The following is a 17,342-nucleotide window of genomic DNA, read 5'->3' on the forward strand; positions in this document are numbered from 1 at the left end:
TTCACGGTAGATTTTGAGCAGTTCCTCTGCTCCCAGTCACGATAAAATGATTCCTTTGTTATATATTCATTTACCTGTGTAATTTCTCTAGGAAGCCTTACAGTTCATGCTTTGTGCAATATATAGGAGGTAGATACCTTTTTACCTTTTAAGGTTTATAAAATAATTCAAGCATTTAGTTTAAAATTGTAATTTGAAAAGTCTAATTTGTCAAGGAAGGAAAAAGATCTCGGTAACACACCACCTCCTGGAAATAGATGGTTTAATAAAATTAACTATGGCAGAGGAAAAATGCTTTAGAAAGAAAATGGAAAGTAAATCACCCTGTCATGTTTTACTCTGTCTTATACAGCGAGATTGGGTCACTTGACCTTTTTGTTGATAATGTCACCAAGATATTTTAGGCTAATGCTACATATCATGCAATGGCAGATGAGGCTCTGTGTGTCACTTGGTACTTGATTTCAATCCATGCAAAAATACAAGACTAGATGGCAGAATGTCAATCATTTTCCCTTGACATTTCTCATTTGCTCATTTGTAATGTAATAACCTGTGAATGTTGTATATGCAAAATTCAGCACCTAAGGACAGGTTTAGACTGTGTGGCAGAACCTCATCAGTTGGATAAAAACTGTGAAAATGGAAGTAGGGAAGAGGAAAATATGCTTTTTCTAGCAATTTGTTTGAAAACACAGCACTTGTAGCTACTTTTGGCTGTTTTTTTGATACAAATATCAGCTAACACTATCCTTGAATGACCACTGGCACAAGAACATCTCATATTTTGATTATTTGTCCATCATTAACATCTCTGCAGATAAAGAGATGAAAGAGGGGGGATGTGGCTGTGAGACAGAGCACGTTCCCAGTGTGGTGCCTGTGGCACAGAAGACCTGGAAACCAGCACACAGAACAGGGGTTTGAGGAATCAGAGGATCAGGAAATGTTTCTGTCTCAGGTATTCATTAAGGAGCATGAAGCACAGGGAACTGAAGACTGGGAGAATCCACTGTGTACAATTTTCAGATGTAGCTAAAACAGAGTTCAGGTCACGTGCAACATGTTCACAAATGATCAGACAGTTTGTGCCGGTCTCATCGACTGTCTCTTCGTTTTAGTGACAGCAATCTGAATAAGATTGCTTTTGACAGGGCTATAAATCAGATTAAGAGAGGTGTGGAGAAAGGATTGAGATCAAGTTTATGTCAGTAGAATATATACAAATATAATTTACAAATGACAGACTAAACAGAAAGGAAATAGTAATTTAGCTGGAAGCACAGCAAGAAAGATCTGCTAGTATTGTCAAATACATCAGGAGTAATATTTTCTTCAAAGCCCAAATGATTCTGGTAGCCTACATCTCATTCCCAAAAGTCTAGCCTAATACATTCAAGAAAATTAATTTGGGTTAATTAAAAAGACAAATTTAAAATGCATTAGGATATATCCACACAGTGAAAAATTATCAAGCTACCAAACACTCTTATCTGTGGTAGCTTTTGCATGTCCCTAGCCTGCTGCAAAGTGGAACACATTAATTAGAATCATCATGAAAGCATAATATAATTTTTTGAGTGTTGGGGTTTTTTTCTGGTAAGATTTCTTTTTCCTTTTGCTTTGTTCTACCTTAGTTGTATGTTTAGCTTAAAGAAATGTTGCTGACAAAAAGTGGTCTCATTACTTCATGTATGTACACAAGCATACATTTGCAGCTTCATATTCCTAAACAAAACTTGTTTATCATCTCCCTCTGCTGCTATGCCTTGTGGGAATTGAACAGAGGTTATTCATTATTTATTATTTATTATTTCTCTGAGCACTGAGTTCACAGTGACAGGTTTGTAGCAGTGAACTGCAAGGAGCAGCAAAGTTTGGAAAGGTGGGAAAGCTGCCATTCAGAACTGGCCTGTAGTATAGGGTTTTTGGGGGGGGTTGTATGTTTTGGTTTTTTAATTGAGAAACTTGGCAATGAGGTATTAATTGCCTTATAGGAATATAAACAAAGTTTAGTGTATGTGGTAAATTTTGTTTCTGGATAAGTTTGTTGATTCTGCTTTGCATAAAAACTGACTTCACCTAAACATTTAATGAGACATTTTATTAACCCTAGCATTTAATGAGATACTTTATTAGCTCTTTATGCAAAGTGAACAAAATGCAATTTCCCCGAGTTTCTTTATTGTTTAATTCATGCAGGATAATTTCTAAGGAACCCTTGACCTCTCATTTCAAATCAATTTCATCACAATGTTTTGATTTATAGTTTCAAAGACAAGGTTCTTATAAATAACCTGTGTGGAAAGGATTTGAATCTGTGAGATATTTTGTTCCTCCTTGACTTCACTGAAATCTTGTTAATGATAGGATAGATTTCAGATAAATTATTAGGATTATCTCAACAGCAGATTTTGCAGTTTGTGTATGAGTGTTTCCTTTCTCGGTCAGTGCTGAGAGAATTGTTGCGCTTTATGCAAGAAGTTACTATAAATAAAAAGGTCTTGCTTCATCACTGTGTCACTGCAGTTACATCACTGTCATTCCAGATTGAATGTTCAGGATCTTAATCGTTCTCTTGGAGCCAAAAGGAGTTAATTTTGAAACTAAATGTTACGTCTTTAGCGCCTCTTCGGATCTTTAAAAGCCCGCAGTGATATTTGAAAAGCATAATATTTAAAAATGGAAAGTCCCCTGTCCCAAAGAGTTTGGGAAAGAACAGATGTCTCGGAGGAAGGGAAGTGCTCACTGACTACTGGAGCATGAGAGCGTTCTGGGGTAACTCTAGGGGTGTTTTGAATAGAGGTTTATTTTTAAAATGTTCTACTGATGTAATACCAGAGAAACCCAATAACAAGCTGGTTCCAGGGAATTCTTTCCAGAATTCTGACACCTAAATGGAGATTTTATGGTCGACAAAGTGTTACATGCTTCTGATTAGTTTATATTTTGTTCTGTTTTCAGTGTCAGCCAAACCAAGACCTCACAGCGATGAATACACAAAGAAGATTCCACCTCCTAAGCCGAAACGAAATCCAAACACTCAACTAAGCACATCTTTTGATGAAACGTATATCAAAAAGCATGGCCCTATGAAGACAACACTCACTAGGGATGCCTCTTTATCGCAGGTCAGCAGTCCTGCTCCAGACACAGAGGAAGAAGAGCCTGTTTATATTGAAATGGTTGGGAATATTCTCAGAGACTTCAAAAAAGATGAGGATGATCAAAGTGAAGCCGTCTACGAGGAGATGAAATACCCTATATTTGATGATGTAGGCCAAGATTCAAAATGTCAATGTGAATATGATCACCACACTTGTTCTTCTCAGTGTGCTACTCCCACAGTGCCTGACCTAGATTTCACCAAGTCTTCAGTGCCATCTACTCCCAAGGGCTTGCTTTGTGATATACCCCCGCCATTTCCAAATCTGCTTTCTCACAGACCTCCACTGCTGGTGTTCCCACCAGCGCCAGTGCAGTGTTCCCCAAATTCTGACGAGTCTCCTCTAACTCCACTAGAGGTCACAAAGCTTCCCGTTCTAGAAAATGTGTCTTACATCAAACAACAACCTGGAGCTTCTCCATCTTCACTGCCGCCTCATACACCAGGCCATCAAAAACTGGAGAAAGACCAGACAGTATCTCATGGAACTAGCACCCCTGGGCACACCTCCTCACCTCCTCATCCTTCTACCTTATACAGAACACAGTCTCCACATGGTTATCCTAAAAGTCACTCTGCCTCACCTTCTCCTGTCAGTATGGGTAGGTCTCTTACCCCCTTAAGCCTCAAAAGACCTCCACCTTATGACTCTGTACATTCAGGAAGTCTCTCAAGAAGCTCTCCATCAGTGCCTCATTCTACAGCCAGAAACACGTTGCAAGAAGGAGGAAAGATGGTAAATGCCTCTGTCAGTACCTACGGGTCATCCTGTCAGAGCGGTTCCCGTTCTCGGACACCCACCAGTCCTCTGGAGGAACTAACCAGCCTCTTCACCTCAGGACGAAGCCTCCTGAGGAAGTCCTCCAGTGGCAGAAGATCTAAGGAGCCTGCAGAAAGTAAGTCCTTGATGTGATTTTTAACTCATTCTTCTTTTTACAATATATCTTTCACTGTATTTTAGTAAATCAAGTGCTTTCAAAATTAGATCTCTCAGAAGTCTGAATTCCTTAAATAAATTTCTTGTAACAAGAAGAAAAACTATTATTGTCAAAATTGCTTTAGTCTTCATATTGTTATATTTTTAAGGTTTTAAGTATGCCTACTGCACTACAGAAGTACAGTTCATGACTTGGTCTTGCAAAAGAAATCAGTTTTCATTAATTTCCCACAAATATAATGTTTCTGTGTGAGTTGAGATCTTTCTGCCATGGCACATCTTTCCCTTCTTGATGGTTGCTAAGACACAGGCATTGTCCAAGCAGTTTGTAGCAAAATAAGCAAACAGTACTTGTTTGTTTGGTTGGTTGGTTGTTTTTTTGCAAAGATTCTGTGATCACCCTTAACTTGACCAGTGATCCTGGCAAGTATGATGCCAACCAGAGGTACTAGCTTAACTTCAGTTAAACCTTGGTCAAAGGCTGGAGTTGATGGCCTTGGAGGTCTCTTCCAACCTAAATGATTCTGTGATTCTTTGTAAACCAATTCCTCTCCTTCCCACTGCCTCCTTCTGTGCTGTGACTCAGAGTATCTCGTTCCGCTGGGCTAGTGGGACTGGTTGGGAGGTTGTGCTGTGAATTGATCTGAAAACCAACATTATCTATAACACACATAGCCTATAAACCCACACACAGAGGAAAAAAAAGCACAGGAGGAAACTGTGCAGGAAAACCTTAAGCCAAATATTGACTTGTCATATGCTATGCCATAGAATCGCTGCCCCACACGCATTCAGGTTTACAACATGTGCACTTCTGAGCTCGTGAAATGTGGAAGCTCATAATGATATCAAACAGGAGTCCCACGTGTGTGTGAATGCAGGACCTTGAAACCGTTTTGCTGTTGCCAAAAATGTTCCTATTCAGTGTTGCCAAAGACAGTGTCTGAAGTCAGTCATGACTTTGAAATCTTGTCACCTGCCTGAAGGAAAAACCCTCTCAGGAGAACAGCTGATCTCATGTTTGTGTAGGTACTATATTATGCCTATTTGGCAGCTCTAATGTATTAAATATGATATGATAAGCTACTTTAGGTTATACCTGATAAAGGAAGGTACTCTGATTTCCAGGCTGCCGTATCACTACTGAAGAGAAGTGAATCCCACACTGCCTTTCAGGTTGTGTTTGTGCCCTTCACTTACATTACTTATCACAGTGTGGTCACATCACTTTGGGACAAGCTCAGGGGGTTCAAAAGAACACCCCCTCTGGGTTTCCATGGCAGAGAAACAATGACTCTGAAATCAGAACGTGGAGGTAAGAATGGACTTAGCAAGATACTGAGAATACTACTTGGCATAGCAGTTTGCTCAATTTGGCTTTAGTATTTTCGTGGCCTGCAACCATTAATCCTGTTTTATGAAAGTCTCAGCTCCATGGGTTTCATTAATTGATTGCAGTAGTAAAAATTCAGTAATGCCAGATTTGTGTGCTGGATGGGAGCAAGTTTGTATCTAAAAGGCAAGATGATTCTTGTAATTGGGAACAGTTGGGAGGGATGTGATGTGACATTTTTAAATAATTTCAGTGAAGCGTTAGATTTTGGCAAAGTGCAGGTAATATCGAACATTATAAACCATGCTTCTTATTCAGAAGTGAGCAGAAATCCCCTGTAAACCCTGTGCTACACCAGATCTACACGGTGAGCTGTATAAGAAGGTTTTATGCTCACCAGTGTAAGCAGGTTTGGAACCTGTAGAAACTCCTGCACCAAGGGAAGTCCTGGGAAAGTTCAGCATATCTGTGCTGCTGTCTCATATCTACCTCCAGAAAGATGTTTTCTGTATTTCCCTTCACTGAAATTAAATGCAAACCTTTCAAGGGGCTAATAAATTTAGACTAAACCTTGCCCTGCAGATCTGTACCAAGAGCAGCTTTCTTGGCCTCTCAAGGAACATTCTGTTTGCTCCTTAGGAAGTAGAAATGTGCTTCTTATCAGTTACAAATGGTAAGACAGCAGAGATATGAAATGGAAACTGTGCTCATTTACTTTAAGAAAAACACGTTTGTGCTATAAATAGGCACAAGTGGTGAAAAGACTCTGGAGTGCAGCTGTGTTGAGTAAATGAACAGACTGCCCACCTAATCCGATTGTAATTTGTCTGGTATTTACAGTATGGCCTAATCCTGTGGGATTACTGCCCTGAGCAAGAACCAGGTTTGTCTTCAGATATTACAGAGGTAGAAGACACTCCAGGATTTATAGAAAAGACATGCAGGTCTAACATTTCATATCTTGAAATGATCCGCCATAAAGAATCTAAATTGGAGGATTTGGACATAACGTTTGACCAGATTGTCACATTTACATGTCATGATTATACATTGTGATAGCAGGGGAGGCTGGACTATTCATACAATATGTTAATGAAACCTTCCTCCTGCAGATCACACTGGCAGCCCAAGGCATTCATACCATTCTGGGTTATGTTTTTTAAGCAGTGGGAGAGCAAATACATAGAGTAGGACTAACTGGGACTGCCATGAATTTATAATTGTCATGTCAGTGTAATTTTCTCTCAGCAGACAGAAAGATTTCCAGAATCTAGAGGATAATGAACACACACAAAATTAAGAATATTTGCCTCTAAAATATAAAATTACTCTGACCACATCTCAAGCAATTTTCTCATTGAATCCTCCAAAACCCAACCCTCTGTGACTTGTCTAAAGCTCCCACTACCATATGCTAGTATTAAAGCACAAAAATAAATTTTGTGTTCAGCTGAGTGCATTTGGAAAATATTGCAGCAGTTACAGAGATAATTCTCTCATCTTTATTGTTTGTACAACTGACTTTGTGAAAGTTTGGCATCTGAGTCCAAACTCCAAGTGTATTTGCTGGCTTTTAATTTGTAGCATTTTTTATTGTGGTGTTTGTTTTTTTTTAAGGAGATGGGACTGTACAAAAATTACTTCCAGTCAACAGCTCTAATATACAGGCAAAGCTGTCCTTTTAGTGTTTCTGTATTATTTTATTCACTATTCTGCTACTTTTCCCTTTTTCTTCCCCTTCGTTTTATTTCTTTAGAGTTCTTTTGCATTAGGGAGAAATTGGGACAAATCATTGGGGTCAAATGGGATGCCACCTCAGGGCCACATTTTCTGAGGATATGAGTTTCCAGACATGTTGCTGAACACACTCAGCACCACTGGCTGCTGCTGTGATGTGCGAGTCTTGATTTTATGAGCATCTCATTTATTGTGCTGTGTTCTCCTAAAAATCCTCTTGTGTGCTCTTAGCATCTTAAATATGCATTACAGCACAATTATGAAAGTGGGGAGAAAAGAACAAAGAGAAGTAAATTGTAAGGCCTAATAAGAAATGAAAAAAAAAAAAAATGGTGCAAGATGATAAAAAAGAAAGGCAGAGAGATGGAGAGAGCCCTACAGAAAACTGAAGAAAGGTGTAGGGCATGAAAAACGTGAAAGGATGGAAAGGACAGATATTATTAATTGTCACTGACAGTTCCTTCACCCTTCTTGCTTTTATGTGGGACAACATTGTGTGCCCTAACACTTGGTTGACCCCTGTGAAATATAACTTCAGTCCTCAAAGGTTAGAGGGAAACCATTTAAAGGGTTCCAACACTGCCAGGTGTCCTCGGGGGGCTGCAGTGTGTCCTTTTCTGATGCTTCTGATGCAGCTGGAAGGTGTTTAGGTGTGACCACTCAGTCCACCTGTGCTGAATGACACATTTCCCTTTGTTGTTGCTGTGAACACTGAGTGCCTGTGTTACGTGTGTCCTCCTGTAAAGAGGGAAAACTGTGGAGGGAGAGGGAGGGAATGGTCTTGGGGTTTTCTGCAGCTGTGTTTGCTGCTTCTGCCTTTTCTGCAGCATAGAAACACGCTGTGCTCCATGATAACACAGCGCTAGAGTCATGTGCCTAAGGCATACCCACAGCCTGAAGAGCACAGCAGAGAAGCTGCTGTGCATCTGCACTGCGTTGGCTTTAAGGCTGTGTGTGGCTTCAAGTCTCTCTGTGTGAGATGCTCTTGTAAACAGTCGTTAGGATCAGCCTTTCTTTTTGTGCATTTGTTGTTTCCTTTTTTCCTTTTTTTTTTTTTTTTTTTAAGGCTTCAGTTTCGTCATGGTTTCCTGGGAACTTCATGCCAGTTTTGAGCAAATATTGCAAATATTCATCCTAACTGCACATCAGAATAGGTACCTCAGCTGTGTGCCCTGACTGTGCCTGTGCATGAGGTGCAGGATCAAGACACAAGACACAGAGCAGCTGGTGGGTTGTTTTTTTTTCCTAAGCTGCTCTGCAAGACTTTGGAGCTGCTTTGGCTTTTATTCTTTTTTATTTGTTTTATTCTTCAACTTCTAGTTACATATAGGGAGGAAGTTTGTAAATGTGCTACTTTGAAAAATCAGTTAAAGTGATTGAAAATTGGCATAATTATTAAGATTTCCTGTTCCTGGCTGGTACACACTGAATTAGGAATCTAAACCTGTCAAATAATGTGGGAGGGGAGGGGTGCTGAAGTGGCTCACTTGCTACAAAGGAGCTCAGGCTGATTTCAGGCAGCTGAGACTTAGAATGGGAAATTTTCCTTTTTTTGGTTGGTTGGTTTGGTATAGTTTTTGTTTTGGGGAGGGTGTTGTTTGGTTTGTTTTGCTTTGTTTTTGTTTAATGGCGCTGCTTTCCAGGAAGCAAGAAAGCCCAAAGAAATTGTGGATGTCCCTCCTCTGAATGGGATGAGACCTGAGCAACCTGATCTAGTGAATGATATCCCTGTCCATGGCAGGGAAGTTACAATTAGATGGTCTTTAAGGTACCTTCCAACTCAGGCCATTCTGTGATCCTAAAGAAGCTTCAGATTTCTTATTAGATAGAACAGTATGTTGGAAAAGAGATTTTGAGAAATGCATCAGGTGAAAATGCACTCCATGTGGGCCCATATAACCTCTACTTTTGTGCATTAAGCCCAGGATGAGGGACACAGACAGGGCAGGATTTCAGTTTATGCATTTTTAACAGAGTTCAGATGAGAAATGCTGGCCTAAGGAGGGTGAACTTGGGATTCCATTGTATACCTGCTTTCTCATTTGCATTTCTGCTCAGCCTCTGGTATTCTGAAGAGGAAGAGCTTGCCTGCAAGACTAGGCTGGCCAGAAAAACCATTATGGGTATTTCACTGCATACATTGCCCAACTACTGCACAGCTGAGGCAGTACTAGAGACTAAAATTTGAATGCCTACATAATTTCTAACCTCTAGGTTAATATTTTTTCCGTGTTTTTATCTAGGGAGATGTCAGCCTCCTTCTCCATCCCTTTTTGGCATTGTAGCTATCGACAGCATGTGGTGTGAACACCGAGTTCAGTCCAACCAAATAGCAGCAGCTTTTCAGGAATAATACTGCATAACTGAAGTTAATCCTGAACCTTTGAGCCAAAGGTGTGCTGACTTCTCCATGCAGGAGAAGCAGCCATTTCCCTAGAAGTTAGCTTTTGTAATCTGATGAGCCGTGATACGCGTGGGGCTAAATGAGATGATCACAGCAGTCACGTCTCATTTGACAGTCCTGAAAGTCGGTCTGAAAGCAAACACTTAGTGGGAGTAGGGGAAAGTGCCAGAGGAAAAGGTAAGAGAACACCAGCATTGAAGAGAATTACAGGCTTTCGCCACTGCAAGGATATGATCTTACCACAGCTAGTTGCATTTAGCCAAACCTAAAGAAGGCTCTGTCATTGCCCATCAGTTACTACCTGTCAAGATAGAAGTGAGTAAGGGGTTGTAGCATCAGAAGTGCTTTCTTCAGGTGCTCACCAGTGAGTGCATATTCAGGGCAAGAGCTGTGTACACCCTCACCTGCAAAGTTCGTGAGCTGCCTGGCCTGCTTCTATGAGTTAGGTGTCTACAGCTGTGCCCTTCACTGAACATGATATAAGTGTACACATGGGGATGACCAAACGTGGTCAGCATCCTTCAGGAGCCAAGTTTTTGGGAAGAAAGCGACTTTCATTTTGCCACTGAATGGTATTGACTGCTACTTCAGCCATGCCTGCTATTGCTTTTCACCAGTAGCCCTTGGATCCCTAGTGAGAGGAGGTGCACTCTGGACTAAATATTTTGGTTTGGATCCTCTAGCCTGGCCTGCTAGAGGCTCTTCTTGAATCTGACATGTATTCCCCAATTAACAACCACGGGGAAATAACTGGAAAGAAAAAATCACAATTTGACAGTGAGGTCTTTTAGCTAAGCTCCACAAAATGTTGATTGTGAAATCAACATTTCACCCAGGTTTGCTCTAAGTGAGAAGGAGTGAGCTACACAGCAAAAGTACCAGGAGGAAAAGTGGGAAGGCATTCACAGCAGCCCCATGGCAGCTTGCACATCCCTGGGTGCTAATGCCGTGCTGTGGCTACACCACTACTGCCCCATTTTGCACTGCACACCAGTAATCCCATTCTTTCTTGGCATCAAGGATAATGTCGGGTTTGAGAACTTGTTTTCAGAGGGTAAATCAACAGGCACCTGTTCCTCGGCTGAAATGCACGTTAAGTGTTTGTTGCCTTGCTGCTTTCACACAAAAGCCAGCACGTGTAATTTGAGGGCTTTCAGTCGTTCGAGTCGCTGGTGGTGGGATGTTCCCTCCATCTTTAAGACGAAGGAATGTCTTTGTTAGACGCAGTTATTAAAATAGCAAACAAGCTTTTTGAGATTACATGCAATACTTTTGCTAATTGGTACCATGACATTGTCTCCTCTTCTAATTCAGCAATTTAGGCTTATCAGGAAATCAAGTCCTCCTGGGGTTGTGATGATATACAGAAGCATTGAAGAAGACATAATTTCATAAATAATTGCTCAGGTTTTTCTGGAAACAGCTGCTGTTTCTCAGTGATGTATACAGATTTATTTATTCCTTCTGTTTATACTACTTGACTGCTTGATAAAATTTCTTTTTTTGAATAAGAAATAAAATTGTAAGGGGTAAAAAAGACAAATTAATAGAGATAAAGCTATTCTCTCTTTGTTATATTTCAAGTAAAAGTTGATTTCAGGTAAAGAACTGCAATAGACATTTTCTCTTTAGGTTTACTGTACAGTAAGATGTGAGGTATCTGAAAGTTGTTAAAAATAGAGGGGGAAAAATGCCTTAAATTCACTTACTGGTACCTACTTCACTGTGCTGTGAATAAGCAAAGTAACATGTGCTGCACTTAAGGACAAGGATAATGATAATAGGTTCTCAGTTTTAAGTGCCATTGATTTTTCCCCCTCCCCTGAACAGAGCTTTCTAAGCCAGAGAAATATCTTGACCTTTAGACCAAATCCTCAGCACTTATAAATCACCGCTTTTTATTTGAAATCATGAGAGGTACTCCAGTTTATACCATCTGTGTCTCTGGCTTCAAGAAAATAAATGCATCCTTTGTGACTAGAACAGCTTGTATTCAAAATGGTGTAGTGATACAGCAGGACAGTGAATGAGAGAGTTTATTGCCTTTTTGTTTCAAACAGGACCACACAATTTATGACCAGTTTATGGGTGCTCAGCCTTAATGGTAAGAAATGCTTAATGTGGTGATATTTTCCATGAGCATATATTCACTTCAAAAAAAACCCCCATTGAATTAAAATCTACAATTTCTTTAATTTTCCCACTGTGCTTTTTTTTTAGGGGAGGTGGTGTCAGTGTAGGGTATCAGGTCTTCCTGCTGTGGAAAAAAATAAAGGGGAAAAAAAAAAAAGAAGATAGGGCTGAAACTATGATTCAGTAGAATGGTACAGGTTTATTTATGCAATTTCCACTCGGGAAGTTGGTGCAGATGCACTGGATGAAGCCAGCCAGGATGGTAATGCCAGTGGTTTGAGAGGACAAGCTGTTCAGTCTTTCAGAACTTGTCTTTATAACTGAGCACTGGACCCTGAAATGCATCCTTTTCTTAATTAAGAGTCAGATGTTGTTTGTATTAGGATTCAAGTGAATTTTTGTTTGTTTAAGTCTTGAAAGTAAAACTAGAGATTATTAGTAGGAAGGCCAATGTTTGTTTTTAAGAAGCTCCAGGCTCATACAGCACCATGAACCCCATTTGACATGTTCCACAGACAGATATGTAGAAATAGTACTTAAGTTTCCTTGCTTATCACAGGGAAGGAGATCACAGTGTTGTTTAGGAAATTTAGTCAAAATCCCACCACCAAACTAAGGATTCTGAACTTTAGGATGGTGAAATACTGTGCAAGTTTCAAATAGAGCAGAACATAACAGTTTCCCCAAAATTAATCATGAGAGGAAAAACCAACTTTGCAAACAAAACTCAAAGTTTTTTCTCTAGAAACTGGAATATCTGCAACATATCTAGAGGAGCTGCTTGAGATCACTGTCAAATGAAACACTTTTGCAAGCTTATGATCTGAAACCTGATGCAGTGATATCTTGAGCTGCTGTCATTGCATCTTTACAAGAGATGGAGTTTAATTAATGCCTTATCTGCACTTAGAGTGACACAGCTTTAGCTGTAGAACCTCGGCATTCTTTGAGGGAAATAAAGGAAAGAACAAGGTTTCTTCCTTCCATTCCAAAAACCTCCAGTATTTCTCACTGCTATTTCTCCTCTTGATATTTCTTAAAATGCCTTTATCTTACTGATCCACATAACAGACACTGGCAATTTCTTGGGCTGATCAGTTGATATTTCCATTTTTAAAGAACATACTTTTTTTCTGGCATGACTGATTTCATTCCTGGCTGAGCAAGCTGAATTTTTAAACCCCGTCATTAAAGACCCCATCCAAAGGACCTTGAAGTATGAGATAAGATATACATTAGGGGATCTGATTATAAATAATGGCAAGAGGGGTCCTCTCCTTGTCTTAGGCTGCTATTTCTTGCAGAACCACTCTGCACTTGGGTGTCTTGAATGTAGCAGTGAATAATACAGAGTGTCTGAATGACCACATGATATGCTGCACATTTTTGTCAGTGCATTATCTAACCTACCCACAGAATCATTAGGGCTGGAAAAGACCTTCAGGGTAATTGAGTTCAACCTTTGACAAAACACCACTAAATTTTGACCAAACCAGCCCTAAGTCTCATATGCAGTCATTTCTTGAACCCTTCCAGGGATGGTGGCTCCATCACTTCCCTGAGCCTGTTCCAGTGCTTGATAACTCCTTCAATCAAGAAATTCTTCTTGATGTCCAACCTGAACTTTCCCTGGTGCAGCTTGAGGCCATTTCCTCTTTTCCTTTTGCTAGTTGCCTGGGAGAAGAGATAATATTCTGAAAAAACAGTCTTAGACTCTTAATGGAGAAAAGGTGGATTTGTTTCTCCTTAAGTTTCCCTGAGCCTTCCAGAACTTTATCACTAAAAAGAAAATCAAAAAGTTAGAAATAGCTTTATTTGGATTATACATGTAAATGATTCCAACATCAAATCATGAAATTGCTGGGATGTACAAACATGCAAGGTACAGATAAGGTGAAAAGTACAGGAATGCTGAGGAAATAATTGTCAGGATAATCATGCATATTAAAAAAATTAGGTTCCTTTACATTCAATTTGATGTGAAGGTTCACATTCCTTTTACTCCTCTGAACAGAATTACCCATCCCTAATAATTATTTTATTGTTAAAACAGTAACATGCAATTAGCACTTTATCTGGCATTTAAGAATGAGTAAGGAGAACTATTGTTCTTGTAACTACTCATCTGAAAGAGAGAAGCTGTGTGTTTAATTTTGCTGGAGATGGCAATTACTTTACTTTTGTCTTTGAATTCGTGACTCAAAGAAGCACCTCCTTCCAGGAAATCTGTAGCTGTTTTACTGCTCTGGGAATATCTGTGTAGTTTGTACATGTTGTAACACATACAGAGACCCTGGTGCCAGCCACATGAGCTGCTCTACTCCCTTGTGAAGGCAGCAATAGTAAGGCCTCACAGGCATCAGCCAGAGCTGCGCGAGGCCATCTGCAACTCTGCTTATTTCCTCAGGATCGGAAATCTGTGCTGGCACAGCTTCACAGTGGCTTTGCTAGCAAGAGTAAAACCAGTTCACAAAAAGACACCTCTGATTAGAAAGTGGGGAGGACCTAAAATAGTTTACTCTGTTGTTAAAAGGCATAGAAAGCCAGAATGACATACAGGTTTTATTCTGTGACTGGGAGGAACACTTAGCTTTAACCTGCAGAGCAAAAAGGTGCCTGGGACCCTGACCCAGCCAGGCTTGGCACAGAGGCTGCACAGAAAAGTTCGTGTGCTTGTGCCTGGCTCTGTAAAACAGAGAGGAAAATGCAGCTGAGGCCAGTGTCGAGATAAAATCAGGACTCTCTTTTACAGGTAATATATTGCAGTAGAAGGGGAGCTGTACAAATGGGATGTGTGTTCTAATAACGAAAGGCAAATTTTCTAATTCATTAATGAAACCCCTAAAAAGAAATGCATTAATACTTTTTTTTTTTCCAGGTAGTTAAAAAATAGGTAAAAAATAGCCAGGAAAGAGTTCATTTTCACACTAACTTTGTAATTGTTTTTTTTAATGTGAACATATGAAAATGAGAGTTTCTGTCTCCAATTTTCACAACCAGTATCTATTACTATCTCTGCATTTTCTAACATTTACTACTGAATCTGGAGGCAGACATACACTTTGAAGAAACGAAACTGGCCAAACAACGGAAAAACCATACGTTCTAACTGCTGAAATAGTTCAAAGGCTGTTTTTCAGCAGGAAACTTGACAAAAAAAACTGTTGGCAAGTTTAATATAGTCAGGACTTCTATGAAAGATGGATGTTTCTGAAGTGAAGCTTTGAAACATAAGGTCATGGAGTTTCTACAAGAACATTTTTCTTGAAGTGTCTGTATACTTTAGCTCTCGTGTCTCATTCTTGCCCTATCATTTCTTGCCATCCAGACTTTTCAAACTAGCAGAACAGGCACACTTGAAAGATCAAGAATGATATTAGAAGAAATCATTAAGGAATAATGATGGCCCCCTTGGAAACAGGATGTATTACATTGTCATCACTTCTGTAATATGTGTGTAAAATATACATGATCATCTTGGATCAGTCACGGAAACATAGAATTGTTAGGATTGTAAAGATCTCAAAAGATCCTCAAGTCCACCTGTCAACTCAGCACCATCACCCTGTTCACCATTAAACCATGTCCTCAAGTGACATGCCCACACATTTTTTGGACACTTCAGGGATGGAAGGTGGCTCTTCTTAAATAATACTAAAACCATGTTTTCCTTTATTTCAATCAATGTAAATGAGAATTTTTCCTCTTACAATAGGACATCAAACAATGTTGAATGTATGTCTTACCATGCAAAATTTTTAAAACTTCATCTTTTAAGTGATTAATGGTGCTAGCTGGAGTTTTTTGAAACATGAAGAATTCTGGTTTTTTCAACCAGATTGTAACACAACTTCCATTGAATATTTTTATTCTAAAGCCTTGGTTGATCTTTTGGTATAAATCTATCCTTTCTGTCATTAGTCTTCACTTAATTGCATTGTGGCTTTTTCTTTTCCTGTCTTGTTTTCTTAGACAGGATTGCACACTTAGCAGGTTTGAGCCAGCCACAGAAAATCACCTAAATGCATTTCTTCAGCAATCCCTCTTCCCCTCCCTCTGCTGTCTGCAGCAGGCAGATGTGATCTCTGCTGGATAAAACAAAACAGACCCTACACTGTTCACAGGAACATGTGCTCCTTGAACGCTGAGAAGCGTCACAGCCGTGTCTTCTTAAATGTTGGATGGTTTGTGAGACTCTTTCAGGCTTTATATTGATTTTGCATGGAACTAGGTCAGAGTCGCTTTTAATTGAACAAAGCTGGCTGCTGCAACTCTCACTTAACTGTAAAAAAGGGGTATTAAAAATTGATATGCAAAGCAAACTTCTGCTTAATTAGCAAGCGGATGAAGTCAGAATAGACAAACCACCTTGGTTAGTAAAGATGAGGATGTGGGTTTCACTGACAACCTAATATACTCTTTTTTTTTTTTTTTTCTAATGGCTTAAGCAGTGAACATTATCCATGTTTCTTGCACATGGTATTAATAGCTGATTATTTTTCTTTGGAAGAGGTTAGGATAAAGTTACAGATGTGCAGATCAGACAGAGCACCTGGGGATTCTCTGTGCTCCTACTCCTTCAGCCAGGTCCGTGCCTGCCTTGTGGCTGGATGAGGTGAGGTCTGACGTGTCGAGGCTGGAGGAGATAAGTTCTGACTCACATCTAAACTCCACCTAAAGTTACTTAGTTTGCTTTACACCTGTATGTATATTCTGAACTTTAGACCCTGCGAGTAGTACCATTTAATTCCCCCAATATGCAAGTTCTGCCTAGAGTGATGTATTATTTATTTGAGTTTGTAACAAACACACAGGGAAAAAAAGGGAATAAATTAATAATGTATAGATTACCTTATACATTTCAGCTCACCACTGAGAGAGATGGCAGAGAGCAACCCTCATTTTAAGTTCCTTAAGACAATTGCTTTTCTTTCTTCCCCCAAAACCCCAAGCAGCCATAAAGGTTCTGCAATTTATCACTTAGCACTGCACTAAGAAGCCACCTGGACCTGAAATTAATTTGTGTTTAAGAGCAGAGTGGCAGACTGGCCACAGATTTACGTTCACTTGAATGATAGCTTTTTAGGTAAGATGTTTTCTGTAGTTGTAATTTCAGTTTTCTATGGTCCAAGTTACAACTGGCTCAGTTTGGTTCTCACTTTTTTCAGCATTTCCAAGTTTTCTGGTACCACAGCTCACGTGCCAACCTTGCCTAGCATGCAGCAATTTGGGGACATTTCATAGAGAGGAAATTATGCCAATTATTTGTAAAATATGTACTCCATAAGAGATTTTTAGCCACCATCTTATTCTTTAAATGCAAAAGCCGGAGATTCAGGTGAAATAAATAAGAAAAAAAGCATATCCTTGAATATTGAAATACAATGACAGCTGGAAGTGCTTGAAACATTTGAATGCCTTTACGGCAGTTTAACCAACTGTGTCCATAAATATTTAAAGAAGTGAATTATTTCTTGAAATTTACATTTTTATGTACCATTTTGGTGGAAGAAGTATTGAACAATAAAGATGCTTTCCATAATAATCTCAGCTTTCAAAATACAGCACTTGACTGTGAAAAGGTTTGCCGGTGGCCATCATACGATTCACTGAGCTCCCAGCATAATACTGA

At 39.6% G+C, this 17,342-nt stretch overlaps 1 protein-coding gene across 5 annotated transcripts in view; it reads left to right on the plus strand.

Moving 5' to 3' along the window:
* Positions 1-17,342, plus strand: part of NYAP2 (neuronal tyrosine-phosphorylated phosphoinositide-3-kinase adaptor 2) — a 130,409-nt gene that overhangs the window by 75,399 nt on the left and 37,668 nt on the right. For all 5 annotated transcript variants that reach the window (XM_027900469.1, XM_027900466.1, XM_027900470.1 and 2 more), the window contains one exon: positions 2,965-4,062. In XM_027900469.1, coding sequence (XP_027756270.1) covers positions 2,965-4,062 — 1,098 coding nt within the window. The remainder of the gene's footprint in view (positions 1-2,964; positions 4,063-17,342) is intronic.

This window comes from Empidonax traillii, unplaced genomic scaffold (genome assembly GCF_003031625.1).
Source record: "Empidonax traillii isolate 1590-97213 ecotype Southwest subspecies unplaced genomic scaffold, ASM303162v1 scaffold732:size314962, whole genome shotgun sequence".
Taxonomy (NCBI): Eukaryota; Metazoa; Chordata; class Aves; order Passeriformes; family Tyrannidae; genus Empidonax; species Empidonax traillii.